This window comes from Camelus ferus, chromosome 14, assembly GCF_009834535.1.
Source record: "Camelus ferus isolate YT-003-E chromosome 14, BCGSAC_Cfer_1.0, whole genome shotgun sequence".
Taxonomy (NCBI): domain Eukaryota; kingdom Metazoa; phylum Chordata; class Mammalia; order Artiodactyla; family Camelidae; genus Camelus; species Camelus ferus.
Window position 1 is genome coordinate 14,034,633 of NC_045709.1, and position 17,725 is coordinate 14,052,357.

At 39.3% G+C, this 17,725-nt stretch overlaps 3 protein-coding genes across 17 annotated transcripts in view; 2 read left to right on the forward strand and 1 right to left on the reverse strand.

Moving 5' to 3' along the window:
- Positions 1-5,727, forward strand: part of SUPT20H (SPT20 homolog, SAGA complex component) — a 33,294-nt gene extending 27,567 nt beyond the window's left edge. For 11 of the 14 annotated variants that reach the window (XM_032496271.1, XM_032496279.1, XM_032496275.1 and 8 more), the window contains 4 exons: positions 1,079-1,249; positions 2,857-2,962; positions 4,389-4,492; positions 5,232-5,727. In XM_032496271.1, the coding sequence (XP_032352162.1) occupies positions 1,079-1,249; positions 2,857-2,962; positions 4,389-4,492; positions 5,232-5,369 (519 nt within the window). In that variant the 3' untranslated portion in view covers positions 5,370-5,727. The remainder of the gene's footprint in view (positions 1-1,078; positions 1,250-2,856; positions 2,963-4,388; positions 4,493-5,231) is intronic. The other 3 variants (XM_032496278.1, XM_032496280.1, XM_032496281.1) reach the window with 1 other exon arrangement.
- On the reverse strand, positions 5,639-12,237 carry EXOSC8 (exosome component 8). The gene is made up of 11 exons (XM_006182639.3): positions 12,159-12,237; positions 11,381-11,417; positions 11,098-11,161; positions 10,259-10,332; positions 9,005-9,050; positions 8,192-8,297; positions 8,064-8,109; positions 7,198-7,294; positions 6,793-6,913; positions 6,195-6,301; positions 5,639-5,855 (listed from the first exon to the last, which is right to left on the reverse strand). The coding sequence occupies exons 1-11, from the start codon at positions 12,173-12,175 to the stop codon at positions 5,740-5,742; spliced, it is 831 nt and encodes a 276-aa protein (XP_006182701.1). The 5' UTR covers positions 12,176-12,237; the 3' UTR covers positions 5,639-5,739.
- Positions 12,238-12,498: 261 nt separating this feature from the next.
- Positions 12,499-17,725, forward strand: part of ALG5 (ALG5 dolichyl-phosphate beta-glucosyltransferase) — a 37,143-nt gene continuing 31,916 nt past the window's right edge. The window contains exons 1-3 of one of the 2 annotated variants that reach the window (XM_032496285.1): positions 13,407-13,567; positions 16,945-17,116; positions 17,467-17,513. In XM_032496285.1, the coding sequence (XP_032352176.1) occupies positions 13,502-13,567; positions 16,945-17,116; positions 17,467-17,513 (285 nt within the window). In that variant the 5' untranslated portion in view covers positions 13,407-13,501. Of the gene's footprint in view, positions 12,615-13,406; positions 13,568-16,944; positions 17,117-17,466; positions 17,514-17,725 lie in introns of those variants that run through there. The other variant, XM_032496286.1, reaches the window with a different exon arrangement.

Consider the following 17,725-nt stretch of genomic DNA (forward strand, 5'->3'; position numbering starts at 1 on the left):
ACTAAAACTTAAAACTTATTTTCTGTATAAGATGCAAATAGAGTCCATATTTACAGGCTAATTGCAGAACAGTGTACTTGTAATATGGACACATTGGTTCAGTTTATTCAGCCACTTGCCTGCATGTTGCTGTAGGAATTTCTACAGACATGGTCTCAGTATTAGGAGTGGTATTCCTTAATGGTCCTGATAATAAGGATTAAGGGCAAAACCACCTTACAGATTAGATTTTGCCGCATTTTATGATCTCAGTCATTGAGGAGGGACTGTTTGCCTTGTCTGTGTCCGGGCTACCTGGCCGCGAGCTGTGCTGGGCGTGGGCTTTTGCCCTGATGCCTGTTTTTGACCCTACAGACCTTAGAGTTCTGTATCTAGTATTTGCTTGGACTTTCCCCCAGAACTTCAAAGTGCTTTTAACTTAAACCCCTATAGAATAAAATGGGAAAACCCTTTGTTTCCTGGTGCATTTGGAGTGCATAGTTTTAGTTTTTAATATGGTGTTTTCTGAATGCTTATTTTGAGAAAGTTTGGGGTTTTTTTTTTTCTTTAGTTAATCTAGATTCAGAATGACTGAATAAGTAATGTTCAAACTAAATATGGACATCTCATGTGTTTTCTTTTAAGCTTTGAAATTTCTGGCTAGGTTATGTAAAAAGCCAGGCATTTCTGACTTTGGGCAAAGCTAGACCAGAGTTAGGGAGATGAGTTTTCTTAATATATGTCTCTGATTAGCCCTAGCTTCTTGCAAATGTATAGTTCTACTAAATGCATTTAATGGTGTTTTGTGTTGCTTTATAAAAAGTTAAATAAAAGCAGTATGTATATTGGGATAGGTAACTATTAACTTGAGGCAGAAAGATTTGTTTGAGAGCCAAAGTTAACAGCACTTAAAAATTGTGTTTAAATAGATCATTTCTTCTTTAAGGGCAGGGATCTTGTTTTTGATTTTTGTTTACCTCTGTTTCTTCAGTCCTTGGAAGAATGCCTGACAATAGTGAATGCCCCCAAGATATTTGTAGAATACAGAAATTTAAATCTTCTGAGATTGGCTAATTAATCTTGCTTAAATTCTTGATAGCTTCCAGGAGGTTCGCTCATTTTTAACACTCTGCAGCAGCAGCAGCAGCAGCAGCAGCAGCAGCAGCAGCAGCAGCAGCAGCAGCAGCAGCAGCAGCAGCAGCTCCCTCAGTTTACACCACAGCAGCCTCAGCAACCCACAGCTTCTAGTCCTCAGCAGCCCGGGGAGCAGGTATGTCCTTTCTACCTTCAAAATGCTTTATTATAGAATTAGAACCTTTTTTTGTATTCCAAGCATATTTCAAGTATTGTTTAGATTATTCAAACTTTTCACATGCTGTTTGTTTTTTTAATTAACAGTAATAGCTATGAGTTATTAGGTACCTATTTCTGATTCTCACAACAGCCATACTGAATGGATGATATCACTTCTGTCTTGCATAATATGAACTAGACTCGGTGACTGACCTGCTTACAACCATACAGTGAGTGGCAGAGCAAGGAGTCAAACCCAGGTCTCCCTGCTCCTATAGGCCATGTGTTTTCTATGCCACCATCAATCATCCTTCTGTCTATAGTATTTTGTTCGAATAGAGATGTTCTTATTATATTGAAGCTTATTAGATCAGAGGGAAGAGAGACAAAAAACAAATACTTTGTCTGTTGCCAAACAAAATGAAATTGAATAAGAACTGCAGTAACTTAAAGTAGTAGAAGGAACTTCAGGTTTTCTAAACTTTCGCTGCACTTTGGAATGCTCAATATCACAAATTATCAGAGCCATGCAAATCAAAGCCACGGTGAGGTATCACCTCACACGGGTCAGAATGCCCATCATTAAAAAATCCACAAATGACAAATGCTGGAGAGGCTGTGGAGAAAAGGGAACCCTCCTACTGCTGGTGGGAATGCAGTTTGGTACAGCCACTATGGAAAACAGTATGGAGATTCCTTTAAAAACTAAAAACAGAGCTACCATATTATCCAACAGTCCCACTCCTTGGTGTTACCCAGAAAAGATGAAAACTCTCAATCAAAAAGATACATGCACCCCAGTGTTCATAGCTGGACTGTTTACAATAACCAAGGAATGGAAACACCCCAAGTGCCCATTAATGGATGATGGGCTTAAGAAGATGTGGTCTACACGCACACACACAATGGAATGTTACGCAGTCATAAAAAGAATGAAATACTGCCATTTACAGCAACATGGATGGACCTAGAGAACATCAAACAAAGTGAAGTCAGACAGATAATATCACTTATATGTGGATCTAAAAAATAATACAAATGAATCTATATACAAAACAGAAATAGACATAGAAAACAAATGTATGGTTACCAAAGTGGGGGAGAGGGATCAATTAGGAGTATGAGATTAACAAACTATTATACATAAAATAGATACGCAACAAGGATTTACTGTATAGCACAGGGCACTATATTCAGTATCTTGTAATAACCTATAATTGAAAAGAATCTGAAAAAATACATATGACTGAATTACTTTGCTGTACACCTGAAACTAACACAACATTGTAAATCAACTGTATACTTCAATTAAAAAAAATAATTCTGATGAAGCTTTATACAGCATCAAATAATAAACCAGTACAGAATCCATTCTAAAAACTCGGTTTTATTTTCTTTCTTTCAATGTACTGTAAGTTTTTTCTTGTTAATAATCCTGAATACCTTTGAAGTCTTATCTTTATGTTATTTTTACAAGACAATTGATGTTGAATTTTTTTTCATACAGGAAAAAGTACTAATTCTTTCTGCCAATCCAAAGTTGTTTTTCTTTTTGTACAAGTCATGTGTTATTTTTTTATTCAGGCTGTTGAACAAAGCTCATCTAGTCAAGAACAGGCCTTACCTGCTCAGCACACTGCCGTCATTAACCTTGCTGGAGTAGGGAGTTTTATGCAGTCACAGGCAGCTGGTTGGTATCTTCATAACTAAATATGTTGAATTTACTAAAAGTGTCTAACCTATTTGGGATCTCACCATTTCAACTATTGCTTTTCCTTCTTTTGCAAGCAGTAACAAGGAAAAAGTTCAGTTGTAATTATTGAGTGAACTATTAAGTCGATTAATTGATGGCCCTCAGATTTTTTTCACTATTGACAATTAAAAGTGCTTTGACCTACATGTATTAAGAGCAGTTCTATTTTCCTCATGTTAAATATTGGCAAAATTTTACACAATTATCCAACCCATTGGGAAGCTTCCAAAACTGTTAACTCTTCAGTTTTCCTGGGTTATTGAGAGCGCATTTTTCTAGATAGCATAATCTTGTCTCATTCTCATAGCTTGTAGTTGCGTGAATTAAGACTTAATGGTGAAGTAGTATAACTTATGAAGCCACTTGTAAAAAAAACAAGATTATACTGAATGATTGCTCACTACTTCTAGTAGTAAATGGTGAACCAAAGATTTACCTTTAATGAAGATTATTTCATAAACTGAAGATAGCAGTTACAACTTTACATTAATTAAAATCAGTAAGCTGCATGTGTAAAAAGCTGAGATAGCGTTTGAGGATGCCTGAGTGAACATGTTACCAACATTTTAAATTATCACCAGGCTTACTATGGTGCCTTTAGGATCCAGTGCAACTCCCAGTGTCTGAATTTGGAATTTATGTAAGCACATGTTACATAAAGCTCTGACTTAGAGCTAGTGAATTTCCAAATGGAAATTTATCATAAACCTTTACCACATATTATAAATTTCCTAAAATAACTGTATTGTAACTTAATGGAAAGAACTCTAGGCTGACAAGTGAGAATGTTCCTAGCTCCAGAGTTGCTATTAATTATCTTTGAGTTCTCAAACCATCCAGGCTAGAAATTTCATCTGTACAGTGAGTCAGATTTATCGCTGATCCCACCCGGCTTTAAGTGGTTCACCACCTCTATTGCTAATAGTGTGGTTTGATACTCATTGTAACATCTCAGCATTTGTCTACCAGTTTTATCCTTAACCGAAGTTTGGATTTCTCCCACTCCTTTTCCTACTTGAGTGGTTATATTTTAAAATAACATGCTGTACTCACCATTTTGCAAGAAAGCCTTCTCAACAAAATAGCACTAGTATCAAGTTTCATTGAGATGCAAGAAGAGAGAGGGGCACAGTGCTTTGGCCCACATGCTCTCCCTTCTCCTCCATGTCCGGGAAGTTCTGTAATCAGTGGTACCCTCAACTAACAGGAGACTGTACTAAATTTATTCTGAAATGTCTGTGATTTGATACTTAAGATTAATCATACTGATACTTTTCTATTTCATTTTCTTTGTTGTCCTTTTCTAACCCTGGTAGCCTTCAAACTTTTTGACTGGCCTGCTTTCCCCTTCTCCTCTCTGTAGTGTTGTCTCAGCTTGGCTCTGCCGAGAACAGACCTGAGCAAAGCCTTCCTCAGCAGAGATTCCAGCTCTCCTCTGCCTTTCAACAGCAGCAGCAACAGATCCAAGTAATCCAGCAACTTCACTCTGGTTACATTTTTAAAGATACTCTGCTCCAACAGTACTTCAAAATACCTTAGTTTTATTTTACTGTCTTTTAAGACTATACAGTAATTGGTAAATAACTTAGCAAATTTTATTTAAAAGTCTGACAATTTTAGCCAACTTGGAGCACTCAGTATATATTTTGTACATTTAAGTCATACCCTTTTCCTAAGTTAAAATCTTTCCTGAAGTGCTGGTGGCACATTATTACAGTTTCCAATGTATTTTGAAGTAGTCGGTTGTAAGTGCCAATGGTTAACTTTTTAATAATGTACTGCAGAAAAAGGCAAGTATACCAGTGTTCCTGTTAGTAAATGTCATACTTGTTTTAGAAAAATGTTACTCCATTATTCCGGGAAGGCAGCGTACTACAGTGGACTGTCTTTGCAGGGAGGTTTTATGTTGCTGTGAGCTGTCATACAGCAAAATGGTAGCTGAAGTTGCTGAGTTACTGCTAAATAGACTGGCCAGGCAAGGTCACAGAAATACCCCTGAAGTCGACCGAGAACCGTTTAAAGCCCTCGGCAGGCTTCTGTGCCACTGGTGCTGTTTGACTGTGTGTTGTCTCAGTGTGGTGTAGTCCCTTTTTGTTATCTTGGTGCTTTCTCCCTTTCAGTTTTGTTGTTTCCATCACTCTGAGGAAAAGCACCTTGCCATTCCTGCCTACATTGGACCTAACTTGATTTTCTCCTTCTTTTGCAGCAGTTGCGATTCTTGCAGCATCAAATGGCTATGGCGGCGGCAGCGGCACAAACAGCGCAGCTCCCCCGGCACCGGCACACAGGCAGCCAGTCAAAAAGTAAAGTGAAGAGAGGCGCGCCGACCACTCCAAAATTCTGAGTCGTGCATTTTTTTTCCTTTTAAAAACATTAAGAGCATTGAATCAAAAGGGTTCTGAGTTTCTACTTTGTTTTTGTTTTTTTTAAATACCAGTATTTTACATTGCTAGATACACAAACTTTATACAGAAGCACAACCCTATGATTTTTAAATAAAAACAGGGAAATGATTTAACGAACCATTAGGGTTGGTTTGCCTAAGTCATTGCTTTTTAAAAATGGTTTCACTGTACATAATGCAGAAGTGACCTAAGAAATACTAGAAACATCTTTCAGAAGAATGTAGTTTGATATTTATTTCGTATAAAAGGTTTGTGCACAGTGTAACAAATACAGTTTTTACAAATCTGTTTTGAAAATGTCGTGATTGTTTATTTGGGTTTCATACTTTTAAATACTTCATCCATCAGTTTTTTTACTTCTTTGTGTCTTGTAACTGCTCGGCTCATACAGTCCTGAAGTTTAGCTCCAGTCAGTCCACTTCCACCTGAAAAATTATTGTGCCAACACTATTAATACCTGCTATTTTTACATGATCAACATCATGTCAAATTAAAAAACTAACAAAAAAAATCAAAATTATAAACCAGTAGTATGGTCTCAAGATTTGCAAGTTATGTTTTAACAAGACCGCCCAAGTGATCCTGAAGTTTAAGAACATCCAATATAAAAACGCAAGGAATCTGAGGTAACAGAGAAACTACAGTAGACTTAATGTTAGGCAAAACAATAAAAGATCCACATTCCATCTGGCCCTCCCTAATACAAAGAAGCTCACACTGAGTTCATCTCTGTTTGGTACTGAAATGGAGGGGGAAGTACATGCCTGGTTTGTGAAGACAACATAGTTTGCCTTCTTCATCCATTACTACTGTTAAGGTTCCAGTTGCCAGATGTTCCTCCTCTTCAGTAGGGTCAACTATAAGCAGAGTGCTATTTAAAAAATTTAAAAGTGTACATTATCAATCCATGGGACGAATTTTATTTTAGAAAAATACTAATTAAACTCACCACCTGCATTCTACCTTAGACAGAACTGGTAGAAACCAGAAAAATTAATAGCAACCTAAAATTCTACTACTTGTAATAAGAATCTTTGCCCTTCAATTTATGAATATATTAAAGTCCTTGGCAAACACTGAAGACAGCACAAGGTAAATCTTTTGTGAAATAATTGAAAATTAACATTACACAGGAAAAAGCAAACCAAGCTACAAGATAAGAAACAATTAATCCGAATCAGGATGTTTTTAACTGTAAGGATTAGCTAATAATAATTGTGCAGGGACAACAGGTATAAGGTCAGGTGTCCAGGCAAACTAGGATGTATAGTCAGTCACCTTAGGTATTTCCTGAAAAGTTAGAAAGCTGAAAAACAATCCATTACCTTGAATATACAATTTTTATACATTTGATTAACTTACTCGTCAAACACAGCAAAGGAAGTTGCAACTGGATGAGTTCTAATATTCAAATGACTTTTCTTTTTAAAATTAACCTCTGCTAAAGCAGTTTCTTCATTTATAGTAACTTCAGGCAACCGTACTAGAAAAAGACAAACAGGTAAAGTCAGTCTCACACTAGTGAAAAGAACAAAAAGGCATTCTGTGCTTTGTTAATTCACTATTCCCTCAATTTAATTTGTCAGAAGTATTACTTTTAAAAAAAGAACAATTAAGGTAAGTATAGTGGATACAAACATTGTTTTCCTTTAATTTAGAAACACATGAATGATAGGTAACTCTTAAGAACCTTTAAAAATTTATTGAGAAATTTTAACAAAACAGAACATTCTGACGTAAGTAGGAATATTCCCTAAGGTTGCTTACCATTTTTTAAAGCTGCTAACAAAGCAAATGTGCAGGCATCCAGAATGTTTCCATCGTGGTTGAGGCAAATGAGATCACAGTATAGAACCCAAGCAAGCTAAAACAGAGTTTACACACAGTGGAAATTAAAGCTTTCTGATTGGTATAACATGGTATTTGCTTCTACTTAGAAACCACACCCTTGATTAGACAAGCAAAATAACCTTCAAGGCTCAAAAACTTGAAAATTTAAAAAAGCTTCACATTTATAAAATAAAAACAGTGGACAGGTTTGGTAAAAGCTGACTTGACCACCAAAAGCTGACATATCCATTTCCCCCAAGGGAGCTATATACTGAGAAGGAATTCCCATCCTTATTGGGATGAGAGTATTGCTTTTGAAAATCCCAAATGAAACTCAAAATGTACTTTAACACAGAAACCTTAATACATGAAATTTTTAGGTTTTACAATGCTTAATAAATCAGTATAATCAAAAAGGAAAAGCCTCTATGTACTAGTCAACTTGGTTTAAAGTTTCCAAACAGACTTGGAATTTACAGTGTGGATTCACCTTAAACACGTTAGCTGGTTAGATATTGATATGCTAGAAGGAATTTTAAAATGACTGTATTCGCTATAAAAGTTATGGGGGGAAAAGATCACATCAGCTTAAAAGGTAGCTCCCAGCCTGGCAATGAAGTAATCAAAATTGGTTTTTTGTGAACTATATAGTTCATCCAGATAGAGTAAGACTGATTTTTTTTTAACTGAATTCCATTTAGAAACAAGACATCCATATTTAAGGCTACTGTGGTTTTTTTAACTTCCCCCACAAAAAAAAACACTTCAGAATTAATAAAAGCTCATGGCTTTATTCCTGTTACCTTTCCTGGAGAAATGCATAAGTCCTCTTTCTGAATTATCTGTGAACTTGATTTAAAGACAAAGAGCTCAGTAAATAAAAGGTCAAAAACTCTAAAATGAATGTCAGATTTTATCATGATGATCTTACTTTTCAATGACATCTGCAATGAACTGGCTGGCCACTTGGGCCTCTTCTCCAGGAGGTCCAGACCGAAATCTCGATGAACACAGAGGTGACAGATCCACATTCGGAACTGAAAGAAACACTGCTGCTATGAACCAAACTTCACCTCTGGTTTAATGTTAAAGGTATTAATAAATCGACTGCAAAGGCAACTGTGGCCATGGATGGGCTTTCCAAGTAGGAAGCACTGTAACACTGCAATTACATTCTTTTTCATCTTTGTGAGAATCAGGCTTAGATAAAATTTGTATTTGCCAACTTTTTTTCTACACAAATACAAAAAAAAAAAAAAAATCTATTTAAGGCCTCAATCCTAAATTATTCACAAAAAGTCCTTAGATTTCTTTCAAAATACCCCAATCTGTAACAGAAGATAGCCCCTCTAGTCAAACCAACTGTTCTGCATTTTTAAAATGTTGATTCCTACCATAAAGAAAAGATGGCCAAAGAAAAAAATCACAGTGGTATAGTATAAACAAAAATCTTTATGGAAACAGAAAAATTTTCAGTTACAGCACTTTGCCTAAGAGATTCTATTTTCTTGGTTGATGACATCTGTATAAACAAAAACTGATGAAACAAGTTTGATAAATATATTTACAAAATTCTGTATCTTGCTGTTACAGTATCTTCTAAGATACATACAGAAAACTTTTATATACAGGAATCTATGAGGCTTCTGAATAAATTTTTTCCACTGTACTAAGATTTAGCTATAATAACAGTATTAACCATGTTAAAGTATTTGTGTTAAAATTCCAAAACCATTTAACTTACCAACATATCCCTTATCAGGGGCATCTGCTGGTGGTGCTCCAAATTCCTAAAGAAGTAAACAAATGTTTCCTATGAAAGAAGCTGCTAAAAAATTGTGAAGACAGCAGTTAGTCATGGAAGGCTCTACCAAAGACCATATGAGTTAACTCCACCACGAGCACCTACTCTGCTTGGGAAGGTATGCAGGGGCTCTAAGGCCACGGCGCCACTCCTCACTAGCTCTGCAAGGCAAGAAGGCAGTACATCATGGCTGACTGCAGTGCACTCAGCAAAATTACCTGGAGCTCCAACTGAATTTCTACCCGACCCTCTCTCCCACGTATCAGTAGCCAAGAATATGAATTTAAAGTCCAGGTGATACTGACACCAACAGATTTAGGAATTGATGGTATACTGACCAAGAGCAAAATCCCTGGAATCACTGACCTGGTTCAAATGTCAGACCAACACTTTCTGGCTTGAAAGACTTTGAGCAAGTTATTTAACCTCTTACCATTCAACTTCCTCATTTGTAAATGGGAAATTAATAGGGCGTACTTTCAGGGACTATTAGTAAGAGTCAGATGAAACACTTTTAAGTCCTTAGCAAAAATCCTGGCAAGGAGTAAGAGATCAAGTCTTGTTAAGTATCACCCCACCTTGACTGAGGAAGAATCTGAACTCAGGTTAAGTGATTCAGTTAAGTAGAGGCTTTCGAGTCACTTATGTCTAAGTTCTATTTATAAGCCTATGTTCCTGGATAAGTTATTGAACCCCATGTAAAACAAGAGATAAAAAGAGAAATACTTCAATGACTGTCTTGAGGATTAAGCTAGATAATCCTGTAAAGCACCTAATATAAGGTGCCTGGAACATGCAAGTAGTCAGTGGTAACTTATTTCCTCGAGCTTTTCTTTTGAACGTCTCAACTTTCTAAACAGTTGCACAGATTAAACGCCATCACTGGATAAACAGGTCACCAAAAATCTCTTAATTTCTCAAATTACAGCCAAATTCTTTAAAAATTTAAGGTGGTGAGGACTTTTAATTGTTTCAATTCAGCACATTTGCGAATGTTCACAAATTTGAGTCATTAAACTTGGGTTGTAGTATCTAATACTCAAAAGTGAAAACTTGGGAAATGAAAACAAATACTAAAAAACTGACACGTCACTACCTAACCAACAGTGGAACTACAGGCGTATATTACAATCTAATAAGTATACGAAGCTATTTTGGTAACTCAAATCTTAATAATACATACATTAAACCTACCGCTTTTATTCCACAAATTACTGTAGTATTTCCCAGCCTCACTAAAGAAGACCCATCTGCGGTACCAATTGAACCTGAAAAAAGTATTTAAGCAAAATGAAAAAGCATTTTCATCTCCTACATTTTATCATGCTACATTATCTCAGTTGTTTATGAAAGTTTATTCCCTGCTTGAGTCTTTTTAAAATTATAGTTGACCCTTGAACAGCACAGGTTTGAACTGTACCAGTCCACTTAGAGAAGGATTATTTTCATTAAATACTAAATATCTAGTACTACACAATCCACAGTTGGTTGAATCTGAAGATGCAGAACCACAGATAGGAAGTACCAATTCTGAATTACTTGGATTTTTGTGCGAGGGTCAGGACCCCTAAGCCTCTCATTGTTCAAGGGTCAACCATACTGTTTTAAGTATTCACTATCCTTGAATTTGAGTTAATCCATTTATCATTCAATAACAGGACTTATACAGATTAAATCTCTTCCCACAAAATTACTGTAATCCCTTATACATGGTAGAATTTGTCTGAAATACTGTTTAAATAGCTCAGAGTCTAAAACCTGAGAATCTCATACAGGTAAAATTGGAAAATTCCATGTTTACAACAGAAGGTTTAATTAAGTGTAAGGTATATAAGAAAACCATGTCTTGGAAATTTTGAAGGAAGGAAGGGTGGAAAACAGTTACTTTAAAATTTAAAGTGAACACATCAATTGAGAGAAAAGTGAGCTTAAAAAACTTTACAAATAAAAACCTATTATAAAAACACGAAAAATTCTATTTTCAGAAATGAAGTAACTTCAGCATTCTAGTTTAGAACTCAAAATATCCTTACCTATGTTGACAGTTGTGGTTCTGAATTCACCAAGTTCTCTTCCATCAGGACGGCAGTTCTCCTTCTAAATAAACATATGAAAGTAGATTACATCTACACGGATATTTTACACACACCAGGGAAAACACATTAAACCTCGTTAAATTAATTTGAATTAATTGAAAACAGTAATTTAAAAACTGAGCATGTAACATTGGTTTAGGTGTGCAATGTAATATCTGTTTATGAAAAAACCATATTATATCATCATAAAAGGCATAACATGTATATAATCTTCACTTACCAAAAATCTCCTGTAATACTCCAGAGGTTCCACAGTTCTGAAACATGTTTAAAATACGAGATAAGTTAGCAATAAACCCTTATATTAGCTGTACCTACGACTTCAGCAGCCAGAGATTAAACGTTTTCGTTGTTACTTTATAGTTACAGAAGGCACGTGTAAGACTCGTTGTTATTCGAAATTCCAGGGGAGTTACTGAACTCCCCATTAGATCTTGCTTAAGAAAGTAAATTCTAAAACAGATTATGTATCTCACTTTATCGTAAACTGGGAGTTTATATACAGAGAGAAGTGTTTCAATATAGCTGGTTTCCTTTGGAATCCTATTCATTTCATCCATCTAAAACTAGATTCTCAGAAGGGAAATGTACAGGCTTCCGCAGAGTGGCCCCCAAAACGCTTCAGTAAAACCTTCCAAACAAGGCACAATGCTTTTAGAAATAAACTACAGAAGGTGGAGAATAGGGTGGCATGTGGTTCTGACGGAACACTTCTTTAAAAGATTGTAACTGTGTCTCCTGAGGCACCGCATCCACTGCATTCGCAGCAGGTACAGAACTCTACACACTGTCCCCTTGCATCACCTGCCACACTGGGGGAAGACGGACCCATTCCTTTCACTACGGCCACCTGCAGTCGTCCAGCCCGCCTGCTTCCGTGGTGGAAAGAAGTGGGAACCCAGTGAGGTGGCCACGCGCTGAGAAAATCCCAGCTAAGGGTAAAGGTAGCCGTCATCCGCTAGGGTCCCAGCTCGAGCCCGCTGGCCGCCCACACTCACTTGAACCCGGCCGCCATCTTCCCGCCCGCGTTTCTGCGCCTGCGCCCGCGCCCGTGCCCGGGTATCACAGCACCTCCGGCCTGCTCTCCTATTCCGTCTCAGCACTTTCAACACTGATGCCTGCGCCTTGCTCTGGCCGCCTGATATCTAGAAGGTGAGGCTGGGTTGAGTGGAGTGGGACAGACCAGGGCAGGGGTGGTTTCCTGCACGCCTTCGCTTCACCTGCCCCTAGGCAGACGCCTCTCCAGGTTTCCTTGCCTTTGACTTGTTTTGACGAATCGGCTGTTAGAGAAGTGACGAGTGTCTGTTTACAAACAGTCCTCTAGCGCAAGCGTTTAAGGGAAAATCGACCTTACAACAAAGAATCAAGCGTTGAGTGTGCAGTATTATTCCAGTATCTCAGCGTTCTTTTCCCGCCTCCTTCTTAGGCTAGGCCCTGGGCTTGCCTTCTCCTAGGTAAAGGGCTTCCTGCTCCAGCGCCGAAGAGTTATGTAAATTTTCTGTGAGCTCGTTATCCGCAGCTGATTACACTTTGCAGCTGCCCGGAGCGGGCTCCAAAGGAGCAGCTTCGTTGTGGGCTGTGTCGTGGCCCAAGACCTCCACCTCCTGCTAATAGGGTTGCCAGATAAGATACATCCAGTTCAATCTGTATGTCAGATAAACAAAAGAGTGTCATTTTGGTTTTTTCTTTTCTTTTGTTTTTTAACTACGAGTACGCCCAAAATAGTTCATGTTAATTAGTTGTTACCAGAGGCTGGGGGAGAACTGGGAAAGTTTTAAAATGGTGATGATGGTTGCAGGAAATTGTGAATGCAATTAATGCCATTGTATACATAAAATGGCAAATTTTTATGTTTTATTATGTCACATTAAAAAAACTAAAGTAACATACCAAAAACTTAAATGGGTGGGTTGTATAGTATGTGTTATATTTTAATAATGCTGTTAAAAAATGATTCGTTGCCTCTCTCAAGTTCAAATTAAGTGGAATACTGTATTTTTACTTGCTAATTCTGGCACCTCTACTAAGATGGAACAGAGCGCCTTCCCGTCCACGGACTGAGCGCCTAGCACGCAGCTACACACTTCGCCTCACCGAGCGGAGACGCAGTGGGCGGTGGTGGCTGCGGGGCCCCGGGTCGTGGCGAGTCCCCGCGTCGTGGCGAGTCCCCGCGTCGTGGCGGAGCCTGGCCGCGCGGCGGCGCTGTGGGCGGCGGGCGCCCGGCCGGCACGCGCCTGGCCGGCACGGCCTCTCTGCCGGCGTGGGGGCGGGGTTGCGCGGCTGCGCTTCCGCGTGTGTGTAGACGCGGGATAGGGCCGGCGGCGGCGCCCCGGCATGGAGGATGGCTCCCCTTCTGCTGCAGCTGGCGGTGCTCGGCGCGGCGCTGGCGGCTGCAGCCCTGATTCTGGTGAGGAGAGGGGTTGGGGACCGACGCGGGCCTGGGCTCCCAGGCATCCTCTCCTCCGCACTGCCTGCTCTTCGACGTGTCCCCTGCAGCATGCTTCTCCCAAGCCTGGACCCCAGAATTTCCTCTGCTAGAATTTCACACCCCCTTTCTTACGTTCTATATTTTTATTTTGGAGCTTTCTCTCTGTGTGTGCCCAGAGCCTAGTACTTGTGTTCACTGGAACCTGCCCACCCTGTCTGCTCTCCCCCCCACTCATCTCCGGACCCACCCTCCCTGTCAGCCCCCACCTATCCAGGATGTCCTCCTGGGTCTGCAGTCTCTGCAGTCTGGCCCCACCTGGGGAGGTCTGGGGCCCCCAGAAGGTGTGTGCTCTCTAGACACTCCTTTCCTTGGTGTGGTTAAGCAAATAGAAAGTGGTGATAGCGCCGACTAGAGCCATCTGTTACAGATAGGATAAATCAACAGACCAGGAGACCCACTAGGGACACTGGAAAAACCAAGATAGACAAGGCCTATTGTTACCCTCTGCCTGGGGGTCGTTATGTCCCAGAATTCAACACCCTAAAATCGCTGACTCTAAATGTGATAGTGCAGTAAAATTCAGACTCCGATTGTCTTTGTCATTACTGAGGAAACAGAAACATCGTAACGCTTGCTGATACGTAAGTCATAGAAAATTTGCCTAGTGAACTTTGTCCCAGATAATTTGGAATGAGCCTGCCATCTAGTCAGTAAATGGAGAGGTTTCCGCTTCCTTGACATTGACGTTAGCAGCCGAGATAGCATTATCAGGAAGGCCACTTTGCCATCTTGCCAGAATTTACAGCTTAGTAGTTTAGATAGAGAAAAGGAAACGCATTCTGATTTCTTTAGTGTTTGTGTTTGGGTGACAGAGGAGTCCTCTCTTTCCCTTAATAGTATATGGAGATTTGGGGTTTTTTCAGGTATTGGGTGGAGCAGAGCTTGACAGAATCCTAGACTGAATCTGCCTTATGTTGACTCTGTTGCACAGATTTAAATTTGTACATTATGAGATTGTACTGGAAATATTTGATCCCATTAGGTTGAAGTGGTTATAAGAGCTACCATTTATTGAATACTTATGATATGTTGGATATTGTATTCAGTATTTAGCAGGGATTGTCTGATTTGATCTTTAGAACATTGACAGAAATGTTACCATCATTAGCTTCATTTGACCGTGAGGAAACTTGGAGAGATGAGTTCATGTATGCAAATATCACTCGACTAGCGTAACTTCATTTTTTTTTTAATGCCAGGGCAGGAAATCATTACAAAACCCACTAATCTTGTCATATATATATATACACATACATACATACATACACACACATATGCTTACTGTCTCCTCACTTCACTTACTTTGTAAATGAATTTTGAAACAAATCCAAGACATAACATCTTACCTGTAAATCCTCAGCATTTATCTCTAAAGATAGGACTCCTTTTTAAAAATATAACCACAATCAGGTTATCACTGTTTTTTTTTTTAAGTTTAACCATTGTTCAGTGATTTCAAATACCCCATCAGTTCAGATGCCTCATTTATAGTATAATTAGTTTGTTCCATTCAGTGTTCACATACACTTAGCATTCAATTGATATGTCTCAAGTCCCTTAATCTGTAACAATTTCTCCTCCCTTTTCCCACCTAGGTCTTTAATAAGTGGTCATTTGTCCTGTAATATTCCTCACAATCTGGATTTTACTGATTGTATCCCTTAGGTAACTTGTAACATCTTACTCTGTCCCCTGAATTCCTTGTAAAACTGATAGTTACATCTAGAGATTTGATAAAATGCATGTTTGAATTTTTAATCAAGAAGAGTGTGTGAGTGGTACTGATTACTTCTTCCTGTATCATATCAGGAGGTGTGTAATGTCTGAATTTCTCTGGTGTTAAGATGGATTCATGGGTTCAGGAGTTGTTAGCCTGATCCACCAGTAAAAAAGTCTGTCATTAACCTAATGGTTTTCGTAGTCATTGATGATCTTTACCTAAATCCACTACTTCCCTGGGGATTGCAAAGTGGAGTGTTCTAATTGTATCATTCCTTCTTTATGTATTACCTGGAATTTTACAGTGAAAAAAAAATTCATCCTCAGCTATTCAATTACCCTGAAAGACCTTTCATATATAAAAGCTAAGATAAAAGGCAAGTTTTCAAATGATGAGGTGGTTGCCTGGTTTCTTACAAAGGTGACAATTTTTTACTTTTAGTATCATTATGAATCTGTGATGTAAAATTTTTCATGTGTTTTAATGTATTGTGGTAATTATTCTTTTTGAGGCTAAAATCCTCCCATCGTAGGCCAGTGGGAACCCCTCAAGTTAGCGACTTTGTCCTGTCGGCGTGGCCCTCATGATCATTGACAGCTTTCTTGCTTTCTGGTCTGACTGCTGTTCCACCATTACACGTTTCCTGCCCCAGACCTGAATCAGCCATTCCTCTAGGAGCACCAGTTACTTTTACTAGAAAGTTGAATTTAGAAACCACAATCTGGACACTAGGGGTGCCCAGCAGGAACTCTTAACCACTAGTCTGGATACTTATCTCCATATATTCGTCCTAATCAGAAGCATATTCAGTTTCAGTATGTCACTGTGTACCTAATGGAGTATTATAAATGGTTGTCAAATTACAAATGAGTAGCATTCCAAAAGTTGGCAGATTAATTGTTTCTACTGGTATAGTTTCTGCTTTCAAAATAATGTTACAAAGAATGTTTCCAAAGCTAGCTCCCAAGTGAATATGGAAGACTGTATAATGTTAGCATTGCACGGTGCCTACAGCCTACAAGTTTAATACTTGATTCCAAAAATGACTGTATTCTGAATTCAAGTCTGGGAAGGTATCAAGTATATATTCTTAAGCATTACTGGTCCCTTCTGTGGGAAACGGAGAATTCTTCCTTTCCTACCCTGGGTCGGTCTGGTCTGGATGGGAGGTCTGCCCTCACCCCCCAGGTTCTACCTGCAATATGTCTTCTGTCACATGGGCTCCAAGTGGGGATGGAGCCTTACTGTTTATGTGTGAGGGATCGGGCGTTCTGGGCGCCTCAGAGTAGATGGCACTTCTGTAGTGACTGTTCCCTCTTCCATCTGGGATGACGGAGGCCTGGGGAATGACAGGCCAGAGGAGACAAAGAGCCTCCTAGTGATGGAAAAAAGGACAGAAGTCAGTTTATACGTAGGGGACTGACAGGTTTGAATTTTGGAGTCACTTCCAGACCATTGTTAATGGACTAAAAACTAAATATTCCACCAAAAAAAAAATCATGTAAATGATGTATTCTAACATAACATGTTTAAGAAGGTCAATATAACAATTTTTTGGTAACATACCTGCTTTTAGATTTCCTTTGTTGCATTTATAACTGCTTCGAAAGTGCCGCACCTTCATCAACACAAAGAAGAGAAGTTCTTCTTAAATGCCAGAGGCCAGAAGGAACCTTTACCCAGCATATGGGACGCGCCTACCAAACAGCTTTCTGTTGTCGTGCCTTCATACAATGAAGAAAAACGGTGTAAGCCCTATTTGATGTTTTGGTAAGAGGTAATTTGAGAAGAAAAGGAAATTTAAAGCATGGGCTTGACCTCTTTGCCAGAACATTAACACCTGCGGGCAGTGGGGAGCACAGAGTTGGTGGCTGCAGCAGTTCAGAAGAGGAGGAATGGGTACTGGCCGCAGCATCAAGGCTAGGGTTGAAGCGTTCCAGCGAGGCTGTGAGCAAGACTCCTAGATAGAAATGGCCACTGGGGGACAGTCTTGGGGCTTGTTAGGTTTCTCAGGCTTTCTCCATACATAAACTGCATGTGCTGGGGCCGGGTAAGTCATTTTTAAAAGCAATTTTTAATGCTTTTTTTTTTCTTTAAGTGCCTGTAATGATGGATGAAGCTCTGGGCTATCTAGAAGAGAGACAGGTAGCGTGTTTTGTCTTTCGGTGTGACTTCGCTACCTAAAACGAGACCAGATCACTCAGCTGCGGGTCCCAGGCTGGACCCAGTGTGAGAGGCAGTGCTGGCTGCGCACGGCCATCCTGGTCCTGGTCCTGGTCCTGGTCCCCTGTGCTCTGCTTGTTACCAGCCATCCCGCTGTTAGCAGGCAAAGCCGGACAGCCAGCACCGCGCCCCCA

Coding starts and splice junctions, on each gene's coding strand:
- EXOSC8 (XM_006182639.3), bottom strand. Junction 7,295..8,063: donor TATGCATTTCTCCAGGAAAG/GTAACAGGAATA, acceptor ACTCTGTTTTAG/CTTGCTTGGGTTCTATACTG. Junction 6,914..7,197: donor GTTAGCAGCTTTAAAAAATG/GTAAGCAACCTT, acceptor GTCTTTTTCTAG/TACGGTTGCCTGAAGTTACT.